The following is a 20,555-nucleotide window of genomic DNA, read 5'->3' as shown; positions in this document are numbered from 1 at the left end:
ACTTCAATGTAATAATGTATGGCCTTAATTTTATATATCTATCTCTCTATAGAAAAATCAACGTGTGCTCTTTTTGAACAGCTTAAAAAAAAAGTAAAGGAAACTTGTCTTGTAGCTAAATTGAATACTTTTTTACAGCCTTGTCTCTTCTCATTTCTTTTCCTTATTTTCTTTTGTTAGTAGCAGCTATTGTTGTTGCAGTGAGGGGTCATATGAGCTGAGTAACTGCTCCATGAACCATTTGAGGCTAGCTCAAGTGGTCATAGGTGGGTGTGTGAGTGTTGGAGGTCCTGAGTTCGAGTCCCAGGTAAAACATATTGTAATATATAAACGCTTAAATAAAAAAAAAAGAGTAAGTGCTCCATGGCTAAATAATATTAAGTAATGGAAACTTAATTTACACATACATAATGATTCAATGCATACATTACTAAATAATATTTTATTGGTGCCATGTGATAGTTTATATTTTCCTAATTTCTAAATTAAGGACGATAAGCAGTGGGTGAGGAGGTAATGGTATAACTATTCCCACTTAATTTAGTAAGAAATTTTTTTACCGTTGATGACAGAAAAAGAAAAAAAAATTATGAGCATTCGAGCTAAGTTACCAAGACCAAAAATAGCAATTTGATCTTTGAGATCTTTATAGGTGGTATAGAAAGTGATTTTTTTTATAGAGTTATATTCATGGAGGGAGATGTTAGAGAGTCTCACATTGCCAATGTGTGGAAAGAAAATAGAATATATAAGAGGAATGGGCTACTCCTCCCATTGCCAATTGGTTTTGGGATGGAACCTCATTTATCTTATCCTCAAATTCTCACAGGAGAAGAAGAACGAAGAGGGATGAAGTTTTTCATTGAAAATTTAATACATTTATTAGTTGTTGTACACAAAATTAAAACCAAAAAACTCTAATTGTTTGACAAGTACGGTAAAAAATGTTACTAACAAAGACATTTGAGACACAATACTTGCTTAATTATTTTACAAAATGAAAACCAAACGAAAAAATACATGGAGCTGAAAGTACATCACGTGAGTTTCTAAACAAATAGACACGTGTTGTGATTGTTGCGACAGAGAAGAGATAGAGAATAGGGGACAAATAATTTTTATTCGTATTCTACTATTACTGGACATAAAACATAAAAGTATCATAATTCACTAACCTCATTAGCGACAATTTCCAAGTATATTTATGAATGATGCTAAAACCTCATTAGCTTGTAATGTTTTAAGCCTACGTTAAAATCTCATTATCTTGTAATGTTTTAAGCCGACGTTAAAACCTCATTAGCAATGGTTATTACCCTACACTAACTTCATTGGCGACAATTGCTAAGTATATTTAGCGTCAGTTGTGATATTAGCGTCAAGTATTTTTTTTATTTAAACGTTTATATATTATAATGTGTAATTTAAGACGTTAAATTGACGCTAATGAGCATCGATGCTTATGCCAAGGAAACATTACACTAAAAAGCGACGCTAACTCTCATTTTTCTTGTAGCTCTCGCAGTAGCAATATAATACATGGTACTGGGCGATGCCCTTTAATATTTATGTAAATAATAAGTTGTTAGTGAGTCAATTTTACTTGTTTACTTTTTAGATATTTATGACATATTTTCTTTTTTAAGGTTATACTTTATGGCTAATAATTTTTTATATATATAGAAATAAAAATATTACTAAAACAGTGCCAATGTCTACTATTTTTGTTTCTATCCAAAACCACTTTAACATGTGACACAATAATTCATGGTGTTTATAAGAATAAAATAACAATTGATTTCAAAATTTTAGAAACTATGTAAAAAGATTTTATCGATTTAAAGACCTTATTTATTTTTGAAAAATAGTATTTGTAAAATCAAAATAAAGATAAAAATCTAGGTATTCCTAGAAGTATAACCACATGCATTTTCAATTTAAAAATCCAAAATGAGCTTCCTTTTACTTCTCTATCTTTAATTTTACTTTGCAAAAGTCCTCAAGAGATTGTGTTTCTTGAAATTAAAATTAGGGTAAATATTATTTTAGACCTTGTATTTTGTAAAATTTATCAATTAGACCATCTGTTTTGTTAAATGACAAAATAGACCCTATATTTTCTAAAATTGTAAAAATAGAACTCTGAGCTTAATTTGCAATAATTTTATTTTTTAATATAACCATCTTTAAGATAATTTCTAACACAAACAGATACAAAAAATGTCACCAGTTTTGTCATAACATTTCTAGATCAGATTATTATTAAGTTTTATTTTGACAAAAAATAAGTTCTGGTTCATATTTGTACAATTTTAGAAAATACAGGGTCTATTTTATCATTAAACAAAACAGAAGGTCCAATTAGTAACTTTTACAAAATACAAGATTCAAAATATAGTATTTACCCTTAAAACTATCTTTGTGCAATTGACACTTTTGAATTTTTTTCCTCTTTTACAAAAATGGTACATGAATTGTTTTTCTAGAATAATTTTGTCGAATATGAGTACATTGATTCAACTATTGCGCTAAAATAATTTGCGCCTTTTGCATTGATTTAAAAGCGATACACATCCTTATCTCATGATGTTATGAATTAGTTGTATATACATTCAAGATAAATAGTAAAATGGCTTGGATATTTAATTTTCTATTATTTCTTATTGTTGTATTAATCTCTAATTATTGTGTTTAATTTCAAAAAAAAAAAAAAACAGTACACATGAAAAGCTTTATAAATCATTTTAATATTAGAAATAGTTTTTTCACTCCGTTTTAAATGTTGGCTTTCAAAATAACATTGTAAGTGATTTTATAATTAACAATAATTTTTGAATATTATTGTATTTTTCTTTTAAGTCACAAAAAGTGTGATATATTTTTTTTGAAAAATAAAAAGTATTATGGTTAAACTAAAATTATAATTTACAACAGATTTTGAATATTATTACATTTTTCTTTTATAAATAGCCCTTAAATTAAATTTTTTCAATAAAAAATAATGTTGTTTATTGAATAACAGAAAAAAAAAACTAATTATACAACTAAAAATGTACCTAACCAAAATAAAAATTAAGAATATAATTAAATATACGTGCATTTGCACATAATATTAACTTAATAAATATATATTGGAGTTTTTACAAAAATTACTGAATTTTGGATAAAAGTTTACAATTTTGCTGTCACACAGAATTTTTTTTACAAAAATATTGTCTTTTTATAAAACAACCATAAAAAAACAAAACAGAACAATTAAACAGCAGTCGAATAACTAAAAAACAACTGTGAAATAATAATAAAAATTTAACACAGTACATAATATAAAACTTACATAATATTTTTAAAAGAAAAAACACAGTATTTTTTTGAAAAAGTTCCGCCCCCACAACAAAAAAATAAAAAAGTTAAAAAATGTCAGTATATAGTATAAAAACCCCATATATATACTTTTTAATGCCCATGGAAATGATCATGTCCAATACAAAATGGTAAGCAAATACTTATCATGTCCAATTTTAATGGACATGGAAGAGGGTTTTTTTTTTTTTTTAGTAGTAGTGTATTTTACAATCAACAAATTTTTCAAAGCATTTGAATTATAAATTATAGGGATATTTGTGACAAAAGTACCTAAGTTATTATGTTTGTACGACTTAAGTATTCAAGTTATTTTTAGCGTATCAAAATTATTTTTAGCGACAAAAATAGCGAAATTATTATGTTTATAAACTTAATTATTCAATTTTTTTTGATACTTAAGTCTGTACATGGTATCAAATAGTCGTATAACTTTGGGTACTTTCACTAAAGAAAAAAAATAACTAATAATTAAAGTATTTTTGTTGAAAAAATAAAATAAAAATTAAATACTTAAGTGCTACCACTAATAATTTTAATATTTATTTTTATCAAGAAATAAAATCTCATTAATCAGACAAGCTATTTACAATTTACATAGGAGCATACCCAAACATTATCAGTACCTTCAACTTACAATCATTTTACAAAATTCAGAGCATATCTATCTTTTTGTGTTAATTTATTCTCATTTACAAAACTCACACTGGTATCTTGATACTCTATTTAACTAATCTGTCTATACATTGTGGAGACAAACCTTTTCTCTCAAAATTTTTGTCTAAATGCCATAGATAGCACCTGCCACAGCTGCATAAAAAATATCAGCCACAAGACTTATAGTTATAGGCCTATCAATACTCACCGAATGCTTCATCTCCTTAAAGTTGCTAGGCCAAAGGTAACTTCCTAATCATCCTCCAATTTGTAACATAATTCACCGAATAGCATTCCAATGGAATGCTCTTTTCACCATTTTGGTGGAATGACTATTCCATTTTAAAAAGAAAGGAATGATCATTCCAATGTAACAAGAAAAAAAATTTAATGATTTTTTCTTATGCATTTTAAATTTTATTCCATTTCATTCCTATTCCTATTCCCATTCCCATTTCCATTCCCATTCCTATATTTTTATTCCTCCCAACCAAACGCCTCTTAGTGTATACAATGAAGTGAGATATTGGAGCTGAAAATTTGCACCAAACAACCTTCCCACAAGTAACTAATGTGTTATCAGTCAAGAAGCTTTCACACATTTACTCAATTTGAATTTTTCCACTCTTTCAGCCTTCATGATCTCAGATTGGGAAAAAGTTTTTATTAGTCTCATGAGTTTTCTCTAATATCAACTCACATTCAATTGTAACTCACGAGACCAAATATTTTAATCCTTTAAGTAGATACAACTAACTCATTTGACCCATAAAACATATTGTCTCAAGGTAAATGCCCAAATAGCCACTGCTGCCTTATTCCATGCTTTCTCGACTTACATGTTAAGTCTTAAGAAGCAAGATGCATTTTGCTCAAATTTCCTTTTTCACCCCATAAAAAGGTCCTCCAAAGTCTTAAATTTCATTAGCCACTTTTTGAGGTAACAAAAATATGCCTATCCAATATCTCCTAATTCCTATCAGCATAGGATTGATAAGAATGATACGCTATTCAAAAGTCAAGTGACGACTGGCCCTTAATTTTAATATTTTTGTTGTTAAAGAATATGAAAGCAAGTGTTTTGCAAAAAAAACATTTTACTTCTACAATAATAATTAATGTAATGTTATTGTAAAAATTTGCAATTGCAATAACAAATTGGTTACTTGCTCACATAGAAAGAATACTTGCAGCAACAAAACAATTGTAAAAATAAATTATGTAAAGAATGAAATCAATTATTAAAGTATCAAAGATTACAAAAGCAATTGACCTAAATAAATTTAGACTCACTCTAATGATTTGTCGCAACCCTTTGTATACACCTTACTAATTCGATTTCCGAAACACATCAAATAGTGAAATCCCTTCAACCCCTTTGACGTGTGCTCACTTCCTCTCGAAGTGAGTCTCAAAAAAACCTTTTTTCGAAGATATGTACTCACTTCCTCTTGAAATGAGTTTAGAAAAATCTTCTCCTAAAGATCTACACTTGTTCAAAGTTTATCTTTAACTTATTCTATGAACAACAAGTGAACAATAACAAAGACACAAAAACCTATCAAAATACTTTAGATTTTTACGAAAGAAACACTCTTCTTACAAAACTAAGATATGAAAATGAAATACTAGAAGAGATAAGAGAAGAGGTTGATCTCTAAATTCTATTTAGATAGCTTATACACATTTGTACAACAGTATAAAAACTTTTCTTTGTTTCCATATAAGTTCACGCCCACGAAATTAGCTATGAATCTTGTCATAAAAACAACATGATTTTGCTATAACAATAATTGAACCAAATAAGAAGGGAATTTGACTATACCTTTATATCTTTTATTTCCATGAAAGAAATATTTTCTCCTTATGAAAATAAACAAAATAAACTAAGATCTTTCATTCAAATCAATTTAAAAGATGTGTTCATATATTTAGCCTAGTAATTTCATATTTCTCATAAAAAGAAAGTTCAAGTTGGAATCTTCTTTTCCCAATGTCAAAAAAAAAAATCAATATAAAAGACAATATTTAATATACATTAAATAACTAAATTAAACTAAAATATATTTTGTTAACTAAATTGCTAAATTGATTAATTTTAAAATTTAAGTACTACAAACTTAATAATTTAATTTAAACACTTTTAAAGCAACTATCTCTAAAATTAATATGGATTTAGTATTTTGAGATAAGATACAACCCAAAAAACATGAGGTTGTTTTTAAATAAAAAATATAAGTGAAGATTAGTAAATTCCAAAGCTCGAAAACAAAACATAGACTTTTGTAATGACCAATTCATAATTCGACTAAATTGGTAAGCTCTCCATTGTGGCGCGCGCACACAAACGCCCCACTCCGATTCGATTTTGTTCGTTTGCTCTTTTTATAATTTCCTATTTTTCTCTCTTCTTCTAATTATTATTACTATTTTATTTATTACATATTTGTTTTATTTATTTATTTATTTTGTTTTTGATATTATTACGATTGCGTACTCTCCCACTACTAGAAGCGGCGCAGTTTTATAGAGTCGATCTTACCAATTCCACGATTGGACGCTAACGTACGCATCTCACTCTCCTGGACAAAATCCATTAACGTTGCTCAATCAGAGCTCCAAACTCTTACAGGTCCGACATCCCTATCCCTATACCCATCCCAATTTCAAATCCCATTTGTGTCTTTCTCTTTCTCATTCATTAGGGCTTACTCACTCTCTGAAAAACCCTAGGCCTGTTTTTGGCTTTCTTATTTCTTCAAAGTTTATTATTATTATTATTATCAGTATTTGTTTTTATATATCTATAATAATTTGGTTTCAGTAGAGGGAGTATATTTCTGATATGTGGATTGTGGAGCTAGTTATTGAGAGTGTTATATTTTATATTTGCATTTTATTATATATATGTGCATAAATAATAGGTCGTGGATTTCAACTTCAAGCTTCAATTTTGTTTTTGTTTTTCGCTATATTGGTAGCTTTTGTGTTAAATCATAAGCATGAGCTTTATTTTATTGAATTTGGATAAACTGAAGGTAATGATTCGTGCTCGAGATCGTTGTTTGTTGGTGTGGGCACTGAAGCTAGGGTAGGGTTACAAAAAGGGGTGATTTTGTCTTCGTTTATTTTTTGGTTTTTTAAGAACATTTATTGGAAAGATAGGGCTGACAAAAATGGACGGGGAGGAGAAAAGGTCTGTTTGGAAGAAAAGATCGAAACAAATGGAAGTTGGTCTTGATTCGGATGATGACGAGCCCATTGGGTCTTTGTTGAAGTTGAAGAAACAACGAAACCCTAAAAAGCTGAAGCAGGGATTAGAGAGGGTTGCTGTAAGGGTGAAGAATGTAGAGGTTGAAGATGAGGATTTGGGGGGAATGAATGATACTTTGGCGAGTTTCAGGAAGAAGTTGAAAGCCCCTAAGAAAGATATTGTTGCTGCAGCATTGAGGGGAAGGAGTTCTGCTTCGGCTGTGGTTGAATCTTTGGATCCACCCTCCGCCAGAATCATCGAGGATGATGGTGGTTCAGATGCAAAACTGTTATCAAAAGCTGCGGCGAATGGTTCATTGGTGGCTGATGGGGGATCTGATATGACTATGGAAATCGGGGTAGAGGATAAGCCTAAAGGAAAGGTGAAGAGACCCAAGATTAAATCAGCTGCAAGGACAAATGATGGTGGTTTGGATTCTACGGGATCTGGGTGTTCAGTTTTGAAGGACAAGAATGTTTCAGGCATGGTGTTAGAGGAAGGTACTAGTCAGCATTCAGATGATAATATGGAAGACTCATTATCATCACTTTTCCTTAAGGTGCAATCTGGTTTATTGAGAAAGTTTCGCCCGGTTTCTGGTCCAAAAGAGAATTATGAGACCAACAACAGAAAACAAAGTAGGCTTTCCAGATTTAGTTCAGAGGATAAAGCTTCTCGTTCAAAAGTGATTTATGATGATCCGCTGGATTGCCGTTCAATGGATCAAGATGAACTTATGGTGGATCCTTGTAGCTCAAATAAAGTTTATGACAGAGATAGCAAGCAGTGTACTAGCGTTCAACTTGTATCTCCTGCACAAAATGTTGCCTTGGAAACTTGCAATTCCGAGGATGAACTGATGTGTAGTGGTACTGAAAACATGGCCATTGCAAACTGTGAAATTTTGTCTTCTTTTGTTGCTAAAGAAACTTCACCACCTCATTGTGATGATAACTTACTGAAGAATGGATTTCAAAATAACTCTAAGGTGGAAAAAATAGTATCCGGAGAAACCACTGTAGCGCTGCCTTCCGGACTTCTATCCTCTAATTCGTTGCATGGCCATTTAAAGACGTCGGAAGTATTAGATTGTCAAGAGGAGCTTGATTCTGATCAATCTCTAAAGGATTCTCAGCATGTTCAACGACTTGTGTCTTGTACTGCCTCTAATTCAAAAAAGAAGGAAGAAGATTGCATTGATTGTAATGGTACTCCACGAAAGGAAAATGAAGTAACATGTGATGTTGAGATGTCTCAAATTCTGGCCACTTCTCCTGGAGCACACAAGTGTGGTTCTGATGTAGGTCAAAATCTTGAAGAACATAAAGGAACTTGTCTGAAAAGCGAAGATTGTAATTTGATTGGTGAAGAGACTCGTGAAGCATCTCCTCAATCTGTGGCTCCGGATGAAAATGAAAGTTACCTAGAAGATGCAGTATCCTTACCTGACATTGACAAAAGAGATGGTAAGCTATCAGCTGCGTATCGTTTGCGCAAGCCTAAAAAGCGCAGGCCTGACATGGCTTACGAGGGGGATGCTGATTGGGATATTCTAATGGATGATCAGTGTTTTCTTGAAAGTCAATCTTCTCTGGATGGGGACCGTATGAGAGTGAAAATTGACAGGTCTTCAAGTGTTGGGATTGAGGTTGAAGGTGATGGTGCAGCAGCTGTATCTGTGGGGCTTAAAGTTCGTGCAGTCGGTCCTGTTGAGAAGATAAAATTTAAGGAGATCTTGAAGCGCAGAGGCGGCCTTCAGGACTATTTGGAATGCAGGTTAGTAATTTCTATACTGGATCTGGTTCTAAAAGAGTGTTCTTTTGATATGTCTATACGATTCATTAATGATGCCATGTTAGACTTTTCTCTCCAGTACCAATTTATTAATGATACCACTTTGGATTTTTCTGTTATGTCTTACTAATGCAAATGTCTTTACATGGTAGATATCGAGTGTATTGTTTAGTGTCTTTACTTTCCTTTTTGATTGAAATACTACTTTACAAGGGAATGTATGTTATATGTTTATGATGTGAAGTCTTATCACTTTCAAACAAAAGTGCTGGAGGCATGCTGAATTTTCCCTTTTATTTGTACCAGTCTTCTGCTGTGTTATGCATCTGAAAGAAAACTACATTCTAAGTGCTAGTCTCATTGATTGATCCTACACAGGAATCAAATTTTAGGTCTCTGGAATAAAGATGTCAGTCGACTTTTGCCTCTTTCTGAATGTGGAGTTACAGAAATTGCTTCTTCAAATGAACCACCACGTGCTTCCCTGATTAGGGAGATTTATGCGTTTCTTGATCAGAGTGTAAGTTTGTAAAGTCTCAGTTGTTGATCATAATTTGAGATCTTGTGTCTCTCTGAAATTGATGTGCTAATTTTTTTTTAATTCATCTTCATATATTTAACTTTTTTTTTTTTGTGGGGAGGGGGGGTTATCTTTTCTATGCAGCTTACATTGCATTAAGAATTTACTTTAATTAAATTTTTTGAACAGGGTTATATAAATTTTGGAATTGCTTCCGAGAAGGCCAAAGAAGAATCTGGGACTGAGCATAACTATAAACTTCTTAGAGGAAAGCCTTTTGAGGAAAGTTCTGGTGTTTCAGTTGCTGATTCAGAGGATGGAGTTTCCTTTATTACTGGTCAGGTTAAGAGCTCTAAAACTTCAATTGAAGCAAAAAATGGAGTTATTTTAAATAATGAAAACCTGACACATGAAGCCATGAAAGGTAGTGAGTGTGTTCCAAAGCTGACAACTGAATCAGCAAATGCTATAGAATCTGAAGGGTGTGTTGCTGATCTTACTGAAAAAAGCAGCATTAATGCCAAATTACCTGATGGACTGATTAATATAGATGTTGGAAGTACAGAAATATCATGTGAAACATTGGAAGTTGGTAAAGTCCCTATTGTGACTCTGGATGTAGAAAAAGAGTCATCCCCTATTCAAGCTGCATTTAATGATGATGCCAAGGAGAATCTTTATCCACGGTGTCATACAAACGTTGGAAAGAAAATTATTGTCATAGGAGCTGGTCCTGCTGGGTTGACTGCTGCACGCCACTTGCAACGACAAGGGTTCTCTGTCACTGTACTGGAAGCTAGGAATAGAATAGGAGGCCGTGTTTATACAGATCGGTCATCTCTATCAGTTCCTGTGGATCTTGGTGCTAGTATTATTACTGGTGTTGAGGCTGATGTTGCCACTGAAAGAAGGCCAGATCCATCGTCATTGGTTTGTGCCCAGTTGGGCCTTGAGTTGACCATATTAAACAGTGATTGCCCCCTCTATGACATTGTTCAATCACAAAAAGTTCAATCAGATCTGGATGAAGCTTTAGAAGCTGAGTTCAACAGCCTTCTAGATGATATGATATTGCTTGTTGCACAAAAGGGAGAACATGCTATGAAAATGTCTCTTGAGGAGGGTTTAGAATATGCTCTTGAAAGGCGTCGTAGGGCACGATTTGGGATGAATGTGGAAGAGAAGAAACAGCACTTTGACATGGATGGTTTTGTAGAGTCCAAGACAAGTATTGATGGCGAAGTTCCCCGGAAAGATTCTTTTGATGATGAGCTTTTGAGTCCTCTTGAGAGAAGGGTTATGGATTGGCATTTTGCCAACTTGGAGTATGGGTGTGCTGCTTTGCTTAAGAATGTCTCTCTTCCCTACTGGAACCAGGATGATGTTTATGGTGGCTTTGGAGGAGCTCATTGTATGATCAAAGGGGGTTACAGCACTGTGGTTGAGTCTCTTGGAGAAGGACTTTCGATACACCTGAACCATGTTGTAACGGATGTTTCATATAGTACAAAGGCTTCTGGAGTTTTAGATGGCCAGTATGGCAAAGTCAAAGTTTCTACATCAAATGATGGTGAGTTTTCTGGTGATGCAGTCTTGGTTACAGTGCCACTTGGTTGTTTAAAAGCAGAGACAATAAAGTTCTCCCCCCCGTTACCCCAGTGGAAGCATTCTTCTGTCCAGCGGCTTGGATTTGGAGTTCTTAATAAAGTAGTTCTAGAATTTCCTGATGTGTTTTGGGATGATTCTGTGGATTACTTTGGAGCAACTGCTGAGGAAACAAATCAGAGAGGCCAGTGCTTTATGTTCTGGAATATCAGGAAAACAGTTGGGGCTCCTGTTCTTATAGCACTAGTGGTTGGTAAGGCAGCCATAGATGGTCAAAATATGAGCTCTTCTGACCATGTAAAACATGCAGTAGTAGTTCTTCGGAAATTATTTGGGGAGGAATCAGTACCTGATCCAATTGCATCTGTTGTGACAGATTGGGGTCAGGATCCTTTCAGCTACGGTGCCTACTCATATGTTGCTGTTGGAGCTTCTGGAGAAGATTATGATATATTAGGCAGGCCCGTTGAGAATTGCTTATTTTTTGCTGGTGAAGCTACTTGCAAGGAGCACCCTGACACAGTTGGTGGTGCTATGATGAGTGGGCTTCGTGAAGCAGTTCGTATAATTGATATATTGACTACTGGAAATGATTACACAGCAGAAGTAGAGGCAATGGAGGCATTACAAAGACAATCAGACTCTGAAAGGGATGAAGTGAGAGACCTAGCAAGGAGACTTGATGCAGTTGAATTGTCCAATGTACTTTATAAGGACTCTTTGGATGGAGCTGAAATTTTGACCAAGGAAGCTCTTCTAAAGGATATGTTCTTTAAGACAAAAACTAATGCTGGACGGTTGCATCTTGTGAAAGAGTTCTTGAATCTTCCTGTTCCAATCTTGAAGTCCTTTGCTGGCACCAAAGAAGGGTTGAATACTCTCAACTCATGGATACTGGTACCTTGCTTCTTCTAGTGTTTTGTTTATATAATATTATATATCTATATTTATTTATATGTATATATATGTATGTATTATTTTCCAGCTCACTCATCAAGTCAGTTATGTGTCTGGGTGCTATTTTCTGTTCACGGCATTTTATCTTTATTTTATGCACACGGTTTCTGAGGGTACTAATATGTAATTATTACAGGATTCGATGGGGAAGGATGGGACCCAACTCTTGCGGCACTGTGTTCGTCTTCTTGTGCTTGTTTCAACAGACTTACTTGCTGTGCGCTTATCTGGTATTGTCTTTTTATCTCGTGCATTCATATTTGCCTGGTTGTATATTAATTTTGTTAGTACATGTGTAGACGTGTTTGTAATTAATGATTAAAATTTGAGCTTTTATGTGTTTTAGAGTACTTTTGGTCAATCTGCTTATTTATATTTGTGTCTCTCTGCTCCTTCCTTCCTGATATGCAGCTAAGCTTGATTGAAAATGTTATTTGTATTCCTGATTCTTCATCTGCAGCCTTTGTTTAAAGATATTTGAGGATGTTCTACATGTAGACTTTTGCAGTCTGTTTGTGATACGTATAAATAATATTTTTGTGCATGAGTGCAAGGTACAATGGTGATATAGTTAATGTGCTGTTTTCATTATGTAACCACTTGTTTCTTATGTGAGTGTAGGCATTGGGAAAACTGTAAAAGAAAAGGTTTGTGTTCATACTAGCCGTGATATACGTGCCATAGCAAGTCAACTGGTTAGTGTATGGCTGGAAGTCTTTCGCAAGGAAAAAGCTTCTAATGGTGGTTTGAAATTATCAAGGCAAGCAACTACTGTGGATTTTTCAAAGAGAAAACCTATTAAAGATCCAGCTTCAGGAAAGCCACCTCTACACGCAAATCATGGTGCCTCTGAGAACAGAGGAAACATTCAGGTTTTAGCAACTACCTTCAAACCAGAAACCAATTCATTAAGGTCCCAGGGCTCAACAAGCAGTTTGCATGTTGAGGTAGATGCTGCTGCTGGCATGACTGAAGAAGAAAAGACTGCTATTGCTGCTGTAGAAGCAGCCCGTGCTGCAGCGCTTGCTGCTGTTGAGGTTTGTTTTCCATTGGATCTTTTTTCTTTTTAAAAATTCTTCAATGAGAGATTTGCTTTCATTTGCAGTTTTTTTGAAAATTAGTATGGATGTTATTTTAATTTCCTTTTATTTGGTAGTATTTGAACCATGTAATAGCCATGTTGAGTGATGCTGAACTAAATACAGTTTTTTCTATAATTCTTCAAAATTTCTGCATATGTTTTTCCATTATTATTGTAATTCTCATTTGCCCATCCAAAAATTATTTTTCATTGGTGTTGGTGAAAGGTACAATATGGTTAGTTAGTACAAAAACCATAATCATCTGCAGTCTGCACTATGTGAAAGGGTACCTGTAAATGAATTGTTATTTTTCAAGTTGTCATTATTATTACTTGGTGAAATACATAATAGATAGGGATGCAGCTGCAGCTATGTTACCTATTAATAAAGGAAGCACAACTAGATTTTCAAAGGAAATATTTTGGTGTCATAGAGCTGTTTTTAATTGTTATATAGATTATTTCATGAACTATCTTATTTTTTTTATTATATTAGATGAACTATCTCACTCTGTTTTGTTGTCTTCTTGCATGAAACAATTGCTGACCATTTTAGGCGTATACATCGTCAGAGGCAAAGAGCACTTCATTGCTGCAGCTTCCCAAGATTCCTTCATTTCACAAATTTGCTAGACGTGAACAATATGCTCAAATGGATGAATATGATTTTAGGAGGAAATGGTCTGGTGGTGTTTTGGGAAAACAAGATTGTTTATCAGAAATAGACTCTAGGAATTGCAGGGTGCGTGATTGGTCTGTTGATTTCTCTGCCACTTGTGTCAACCTTGATAATTCAAGAATTTCAGCTGATAACCTTTCTCAGCGAAGCCATTCAAATGAGATTGCTACTCAATTGAACTTGAGAGAGCACTCAGGTGAGAGTGCTGCTGCAGACAGCAGTATTTATACAAAAGCATGGGTTGACACAGCTGGTAGTGTGGGAATTAAGGATTATCATGCCATTGAGAGATGGCAGTCACAAGCAGCAGCAGCAGCAGCAGAATCCAATTTCTCTGATCCATCTGGGCATATCAGGGATGAGGAAGATTCAAATGCTAGTTCAAAACAACCCTCGTGGAAGTTTGATGGACGAGCAAACGAGAGCTCTGTTTCACAGGTTACAATTAACAAGGAATCCGTAAAAGGTCATCATCGAGGGGCAGACCGTATAAAACAGGCTGTTGTGGACTATGTTGCGTCATTACTCATGCCCCTGTATAAAGCTAAAAAAATAGATAGAGAGGGATACAAGTCAATTATGAAGAAAAGTGCAACTAAGGTTTGTTACTTTCTGTATATATGTTTTTTTATTTTTGGTTTGATTTGATGTGATACTAGTAATATTAAAAGAGGTTAGAGCTGACTCTCACTTTTTTTCCTATGATATGACTTTCAGGTTATGGAGCTAGCTACAGATGCAGAGAAAGCCATGGCTGTTTCTGAGTTTCTCGATTTCAAGCGCAGGAACAAGGTGCACAAAACATATGTTTGTTAATAAGCCGTAGATCTCTTTTTCACATTTTGTGTTACTGTTTCCTAATTTAAAATAGAAATCCATTTGGTCATCAATGTTTATTAGGCTTTTTTATATCTTAACTTGATATAGAAAGTCATTTCACATTGCATTGGTACTTTCAAAATGAAAAACAAAATGTAGGTAAATGGCAGCTGTGTTGAAATTTTTATAAAATATTTCAAGAGTATTATTTTGTGAATGTTTCATTATTCTACACTCTGAAAAACTGTATCTTTGTCATTGTTTGAGAATGTCTGAATCTCAGAAATGATGAACAGATCATTCTATTGTAAAACTTGCTGTTTACTAAGCTTTCATGGAAATCTTACACTTGCAGATCCGTGCATTTGTGGATAGATTGATTGAGAGGCACATGGCGGCTTTGAAGCCAATTGTAAAATCGTGATGGCCATAATGATTGATTAACATCTGATTCCAACGTGCTTTCATCTGAGATATTATGAAGCATTTCGCACCGGCATGATCTCAGCACACATTGGTGGTGGCACGGTGATGCAAGATTGGTACTTGATTCGAACTGCCAAATAAGTTTTTAATGATATGAAAGTGCAATTGAAGAATGAAAATAGCATTGTCATTGCCCAGTTAATTATACATGTTTCACTCCCATGCACGTTGCCCAAAATATGGTGACTTCTTCAAATGTGCTTAGAGCGGGCTATGGCAGATTTTGGAAATGGCAAAAACAAATTCAACTACTGATGGGGTTGACGCAAGTTGCTTTGTACATCATTTTGGCGCATTATATAATGGTATGGAGACATCACTTATTCATCAAGGTTGTGCATCCAAGGGTGGAAGGTTTAGGCCCTAGTTTTTATTCAGGGATCCTTGAGTCTCCAAAGATGAGATACTAATTGTTTTGACCTTTTATTTATTATATTATTATTATAATTATAATTATGACTATTATAATCTGTACAGTGTAGGACTGTTTTAGGGACAAGAAAACGAGCTCACAGAATATTTGTCATTCATTGTCTAAAGTATTTTGACATTGCCTTGATTTTTCAAGTTTAATTAATTTCTTCACTTTGCTCTCCAAAAATTGAGCAAAAAATTTGCTTTCGGTTAACTGCTGCCTAGATTTCTTGGGCTTATATCTACATTCCTGTGAATTGTTTTGAGTTCTTATGTATGTGTATGCGTGTTATTCCTTGATGGCGTTTCGCATCCTAGCACCTGAAAATGATACAAGACACCTATGTTACTCTGTTTCTTACCATCAGATTCTGCAAAATAAGGTGAGGTACTTAAGAATAGCATATTCAGTTTTTGTTTCGAGCTTAATATTACATAGTTACTTGTTATCTGTGTTGTGGAAAAGATTGGAACTTTATTCTTGTTTGCCTTTTCATCTGTTTGCTTTGATGTTGCTAGGATGGTGCAAAGGAGGTGGCTAATGCCAAGAGGTATGTCTTCTATTTCTCTATATTTATGAAAATGTATTGTGGTATTTAAATTTAATTTCCTAATAGACTAATTAGTATTGTTGAGAAATGAATTCTGTGGAGTGGAGGTGGGTGGACAAATCAGAAAAGCTGGAAAGAATGATGTGGCTACTGGCTATACCTTTATGTAGTGCGGTGTTCTGTATAGGACTTTTCAGTTATTGTTTTGTATATAAGCTTTTAAATTCAATGTGGTCATCTCTTTGGGAAAATGGAAAGAGTTTACTTCTCAACCAAGAAATCTATATATCGATGAATCTATATGTGGGGAAAATCTCGGTTAGTATGGCATAATATATCCATTTTTCTCTTTGCATTGAATTTGGTTAGTTCGTTTGGCTACCTGGTTGAAGTTATTGCAAGCCTTGAGATGAGAGGTTACTTATTAATATAACATTCATTGTGATACATATACAGATATCAGCATGGCTTTGTATTATTAGTGTGAGTGGAGGGGGTGGGGTGGGGTGGGTTTTTAATTTTAATTTCTTTTTATGTTTTCTGAGATAAGAAATTCCCTAATTCAATTATTTGGATTTCAACTCTTTTTTAACTATGTAAATTCGATTTGAAATAAAATCGTTTTAAATATATGTATTTGGAGTTAATTATATTGTTAGTCAAAGCAATTACTTCAGCAAATATTACTATGTTCAAAATTCAAATCAATGTCGACATTTCTTTTTGTAAAACTATCACAATTCAAAGACAAAATGGCTATAGATGTTGTAGATAGCTAAATATTTTTAGGGTTTTTTTTTTTTTTTTATTTTTACACTTCAAAATAGTTTTTTTTTATATTTTTACAAAATTCTACATAGAAACCCCTATTGCAATTGGTGTTGCAACTTAAATTGCAACAAAAAATAGTATAGGAACTCCTATTGCAATCACTTTAGAAACTCAAACTGTAAGTTTAAAAAAAAAATTAAAAAAACAGTATATGAAGTAATTCTTCATATTTTTATTTGTTTATTTTTAAAAACGGTAGTGCAATTTAACGAATAATCTCATTAAGTTAGGTAGGGGAACTAAAAACAAGAAAAAATAAAATTTAGTATTATAATTTATAGTTATTTTGATTTTTTACACTTAATTTTCTTTTTTTTTTTTTTTAGCAAAATTTTCTTATGCATATTTTTCTTTGTAAATTTGAAGTGTGTGAAATTTTAACATACATATGTGTGTACAATAATTATTTAATTAGTATTTAACATATTTAATTAGCGTTTTAAATTTATAAAAAAATTAAATTTAATAGAATTTTACCTTAAATATATAAAAATTAAAACATAAATAAAATTTCACCATCAATTACTTGAATTTATACTCTCAAAATTTTATGACGATATTAGAAGTGACTCACCGATCTATTTTGATAATCTTTAATCTTGGGTATAACTGTGGTATACCCTTCAATAGGAATTATAATTCCATCATTTAGTGGAATTCTCATCCCTCTTATTTCTAGCAACATTTATAATTGATAAAATATACACATCTCTTAAAATAATATTTTTTTTTTATATATTCTCATATTCACATAAAATTTATCATCTTCTCACATCACATTGAATTGATGATTTTTTAAGTAAAAATTAATTCTTTTCTAATAAAAAAAAATTAAAAAAATACATCATATGATCATTATTTATATTAAGCAACACTTCATTCAAAATTAAACCACATAAGCAAGTTCATTGGAGATGCTCTATAGCTTTATTCATAATTTGTGTGTATCTCTTTTTTACTATTATTTAGAATTAAAAAAAGAAAATTACTATTAGGCACCAGTGGTACTTAACACCCTTAAGACGTATCGCTTTGCGATTGGCTAATGATACTTCCTAAAAACTATTATATTAAATTACATGATACCCGATACTTAATTAGACCAATAGCGATATTAACACGTAGGAGGGTACTTGGCACAGTACCTTTTAACATTTCTCATAAAAAAACACAATGTGAGTCTCCTATATCTTAATTTAATAATAATTATTATTAAATATCCTAATAATAATAGGATTACTCTTAATATTGGTACGTTAATTAAAGCACAACACAAAAATTTGGAGTATCGGCTGAGACTGAGATCAAGTCTGACAAGAAAAAGCATATCTTCTCAACGAAAATGTCCTCCACCTTCAGCGGTGATGAAACAGCTCCCTTCTTTGGCTTCCTCGGCGCCGCCGCTGCCCTCGTTTTCTCCTGTAATTCAACTTCATATCACCCCTGTTTTGCTTTGTTACTTGTTTTAATTTCATACCTATCGAATTCTGCGCGATTGAGGTTTTTTTTCCTCCTTCTCGTATATGGATCGAGGGTTCATTTGGGTTTGGATCTATCTATGTTTCTTATTAATATTGCCTTGTGATTTTTAGGTATGGGAGCTGCCTATGGAACCGCCAAGAGTGGTGTTGGAGTTGCATCGATGGGGGTTATGAGGCCGGAGCTGGTCATGAAGTCGATCGTCCCAGTGGTTATGGCGGGAGTTTTGGGTATTTACGGTCTCATCATAGCAGTTATTATCAGTACTGGTATTAATCCCAAGGCTAAATCCTATTATCTCTTTGATGGCTATGCCCATCTCTCTTCTGGTCTCGCTTGTGGCCTTGCTGGCCTCTCTGCTGGTATGGCTATTGGAATTGTCGGTGATGCTGGCGTTAGGTATATATATTCTCTTCTCCTTCATTCTACCTCCTAAATTTCGAGCTTAGACATCATACATTTTTGGTTTGTGGTTTATATCAATGGGTTGACTTTAATTTAATTCCATGCCTTAAACATGAATATGATGTCGATACTTAATACGCAAGTGGGCTTTAAGCTTTGATCCTAATATGGAAGAATATATACATATAGGGGCTAGTCTTCGATTTTAAAGAGGATTTCGATGTTACGGAAGGTTTATAACATCATTAGCATTGTTTTCTTTATTTATTTTTTATTTTAGACACACTGAGCAACTACAAGAACTGAAATGATTGATGATCCTGGAAGTTCATATTTGGTGTTTATCCTGAGATTTTGACATTCTTACGTGAGAATCATAGTTAATTCCCTGAATCACTTGTTGATTTATTATATGGTGCTCTATTGCAACTTTGTAGTCACAAAATGTTTTGGCTTTTAGCAAATGAATATGTTGCTCTTCTGTTCTTACTGTTATACAACTAAACATATTTATGGCAATACAATATAAATTTTGTTTAAAAGGACCGCTGATATGTGGCCCCTAAGATTTTATTAGTACTATTGTTGGCAAAGAAAATCGATTTGCATTTGTAAGATATACAATGAATGATATTAATGGTCGTCCGCCCATCTGAAGCTGAACTGTTTTAAGCACATGTATTGGGTTTTAATGTTTCATTAATCAAAATTGTAGGTGGGTGTAATTCATGATTTCTTTACTTTTTCTTTGGATGTGTGCATCATTCATGTCACAAAGTAAGCAATTAACACAATTTGCTTTCCTTTTTCTTCTTTTATGATGTGTAGGGCTAATGCACAACAGCCAAAACTTTTCGTTGGTATGATTCTAATTCTCATTTTTGCTGAAGCCCTTGCTCTATATGGTCTCATTGTTGGTATCATCCTCTCATCTCGAGCGGGTCAGTCAAGAGCTGAATAAGAAATATTTCCTTCTGGTTGCTATATTCATCATTGCTGTATATCTAGAGCTACTTGTTATCCTTTAAAAAAGAAAGCTCAGTGAAGTGTTCTATAAGATCTTGTTTGCGGTGTAATTAGAAATTCTATGAAATTGTTTGTTAAAGTTTTTAGTTTGGGTGCTGAATTGCTGATGGTAGGATATATATAGAATTGGAAATTAGTTTCACTATCTAATAGCAACATTTTGTGCAGACTCATTGCCTGTATTATATTTTGCGAGTTAGCTAGCTCTCTGGATTTGCATTACTATTGCCATTTTCATTATCCACACTTCTCTACGTTGTATTTGGATTTTAAATGTTAATCTTTCTCCTGATTTGTTTCTCAGAAAAGATTTGTAAATGTTCTGATAGACAGTGTTGACGAAATTATCAGTACCACTTAATTTGTTGCATAAATCTATAGGTTAGTACAATTAGTAATGAAAGTGTGGAAAAAAAATCATAGTAAAGTTCATCAGAAGAGAATGACGCGACACTTAGGCATGGCAAACATCAATTCGAATACGAGGATTTGTGACAATTATATTGCCACAGTTTATTAGGTTACCTGATTTTACAGAGGATGTAGATTCAACATGATGCTCAAATTTTAGACTGGTAGGCACACTTGCCAATACTCCTTTACACACTATTTCAGATACAGGGTACATTTTCTCATGG

The 20,555-nt window shown here is 33.2% G+C and overlaps 2 protein-coding genes across 2 annotated transcripts; both read left to right on the top strand.

Moving 5' to 3' along the window:
• The first annotated feature begins 6,452 nt into the window (after window positions 1–6,452).
• Window positions 6,453–15,812, top strand: LOC133032752 (lysine-specific histone demethylase 1 homolog 3). The gene is made up of 9 exons (XM_061107059.1): window positions 6,453–6,649; window positions 7,056–9,046; window positions 9,443–9,584; window positions 9,774–12,086; window positions 12,283–12,376; window positions 12,768–13,183; window positions 13,784–14,506; window positions 14,624–14,698; window positions 15,081–15,812. The coding sequence occupies exons 2-9, from the start codon at window positions 7,194–7,196 to the stop codon at window positions 15,147–15,149; spliced, it is 5,685 nt and encodes a 1,894-aa protein (XP_060963042.1). The 5' UTR covers window positions 6,453–6,649; window positions 7,056–7,193; the 3' UTR covers window positions 15,150–15,812.
• Window positions 15,813–18,238: 2,426 nt separating this feature from the next.
• On the top strand, window positions 18,239–20,225 carry LOC133032681 (V-type proton ATPase 16 kDa proteolipid subunit). Its single transcript, XM_061106815.1, has 3 exons — window positions 18,239–18,428; window positions 18,600–18,885; window positions 19,720–20,225. The coding sequence occupies exons 1-3, from the start codon at window positions 18,350–18,352 to the stop codon at window positions 19,850–19,852; spliced, it is 498 nt and encodes a 165-aa protein (XP_060962798.1). The 5' UTR covers window positions 18,239–18,349; the 3' UTR covers window positions 19,853–20,225.
• The last annotated feature ends 330 nt before the right edge of the window (window positions 20,226–20,555 follow it).

Source organism: Cannabis sativa, chromosome X (genome assembly GCF_029168945.1).
Source record: "Cannabis sativa cultivar Pink pepper isolate KNU-18-1 chromosome X, ASM2916894v1, whole genome shotgun sequence".
NCBI lineage: Eukaryota > Viridiplantae > Streptophyta > Magnoliopsida > Rosales > Cannabaceae > Cannabis > Cannabis sativa.
Note: the sequence above shows the minus strand (reverse complement) of the source record. Positions and strands in the feature narration are given on the sequence as shown.

Coding starts and splice junctions, on each gene's coding strand:
- LOC133032752 (XM_061107059.1), top strand. CDS start 7,194: ATGGACGGGGAGGAGAAAAGGTCTGTTTGGAAGAAAAGATCGAAACAA. Junction 12,087..12,282: donor CTCTCAACTCATGGATACTG/GTACCTTGCTTC, acceptor TAATTATTACAG/GATTCGATGGGGAAGGATGG. Junction 12,377..12,767: donor ACTTGCTGTGCGCTTATCTG/GTATTGTCTTTT, acceptor ATGTGAGTGTAG/GCATTGGGAAAACTGTAAAA.
- LOC133032681 (XM_061106815.1), top strand. CDS start 18,350: ATGTCCTCCACCTTCAGCGGTGATGAAACAGCTCCCTTCTTTGGCTTC. Junction 18,429..18,599: donor CGCTGCCCTCGTTTTCTCCT/GTAATTCAACTT, acceptor TGTGATTTTTAG/GTATGGGAGCTGCCTATGGA. Junction 18,886..19,719: donor GTCGGTGATGCTGGCGTTAG/GTATATATATTC, acceptor TATGATGTGTAG/GGCTAATGCACAACAGCCAA.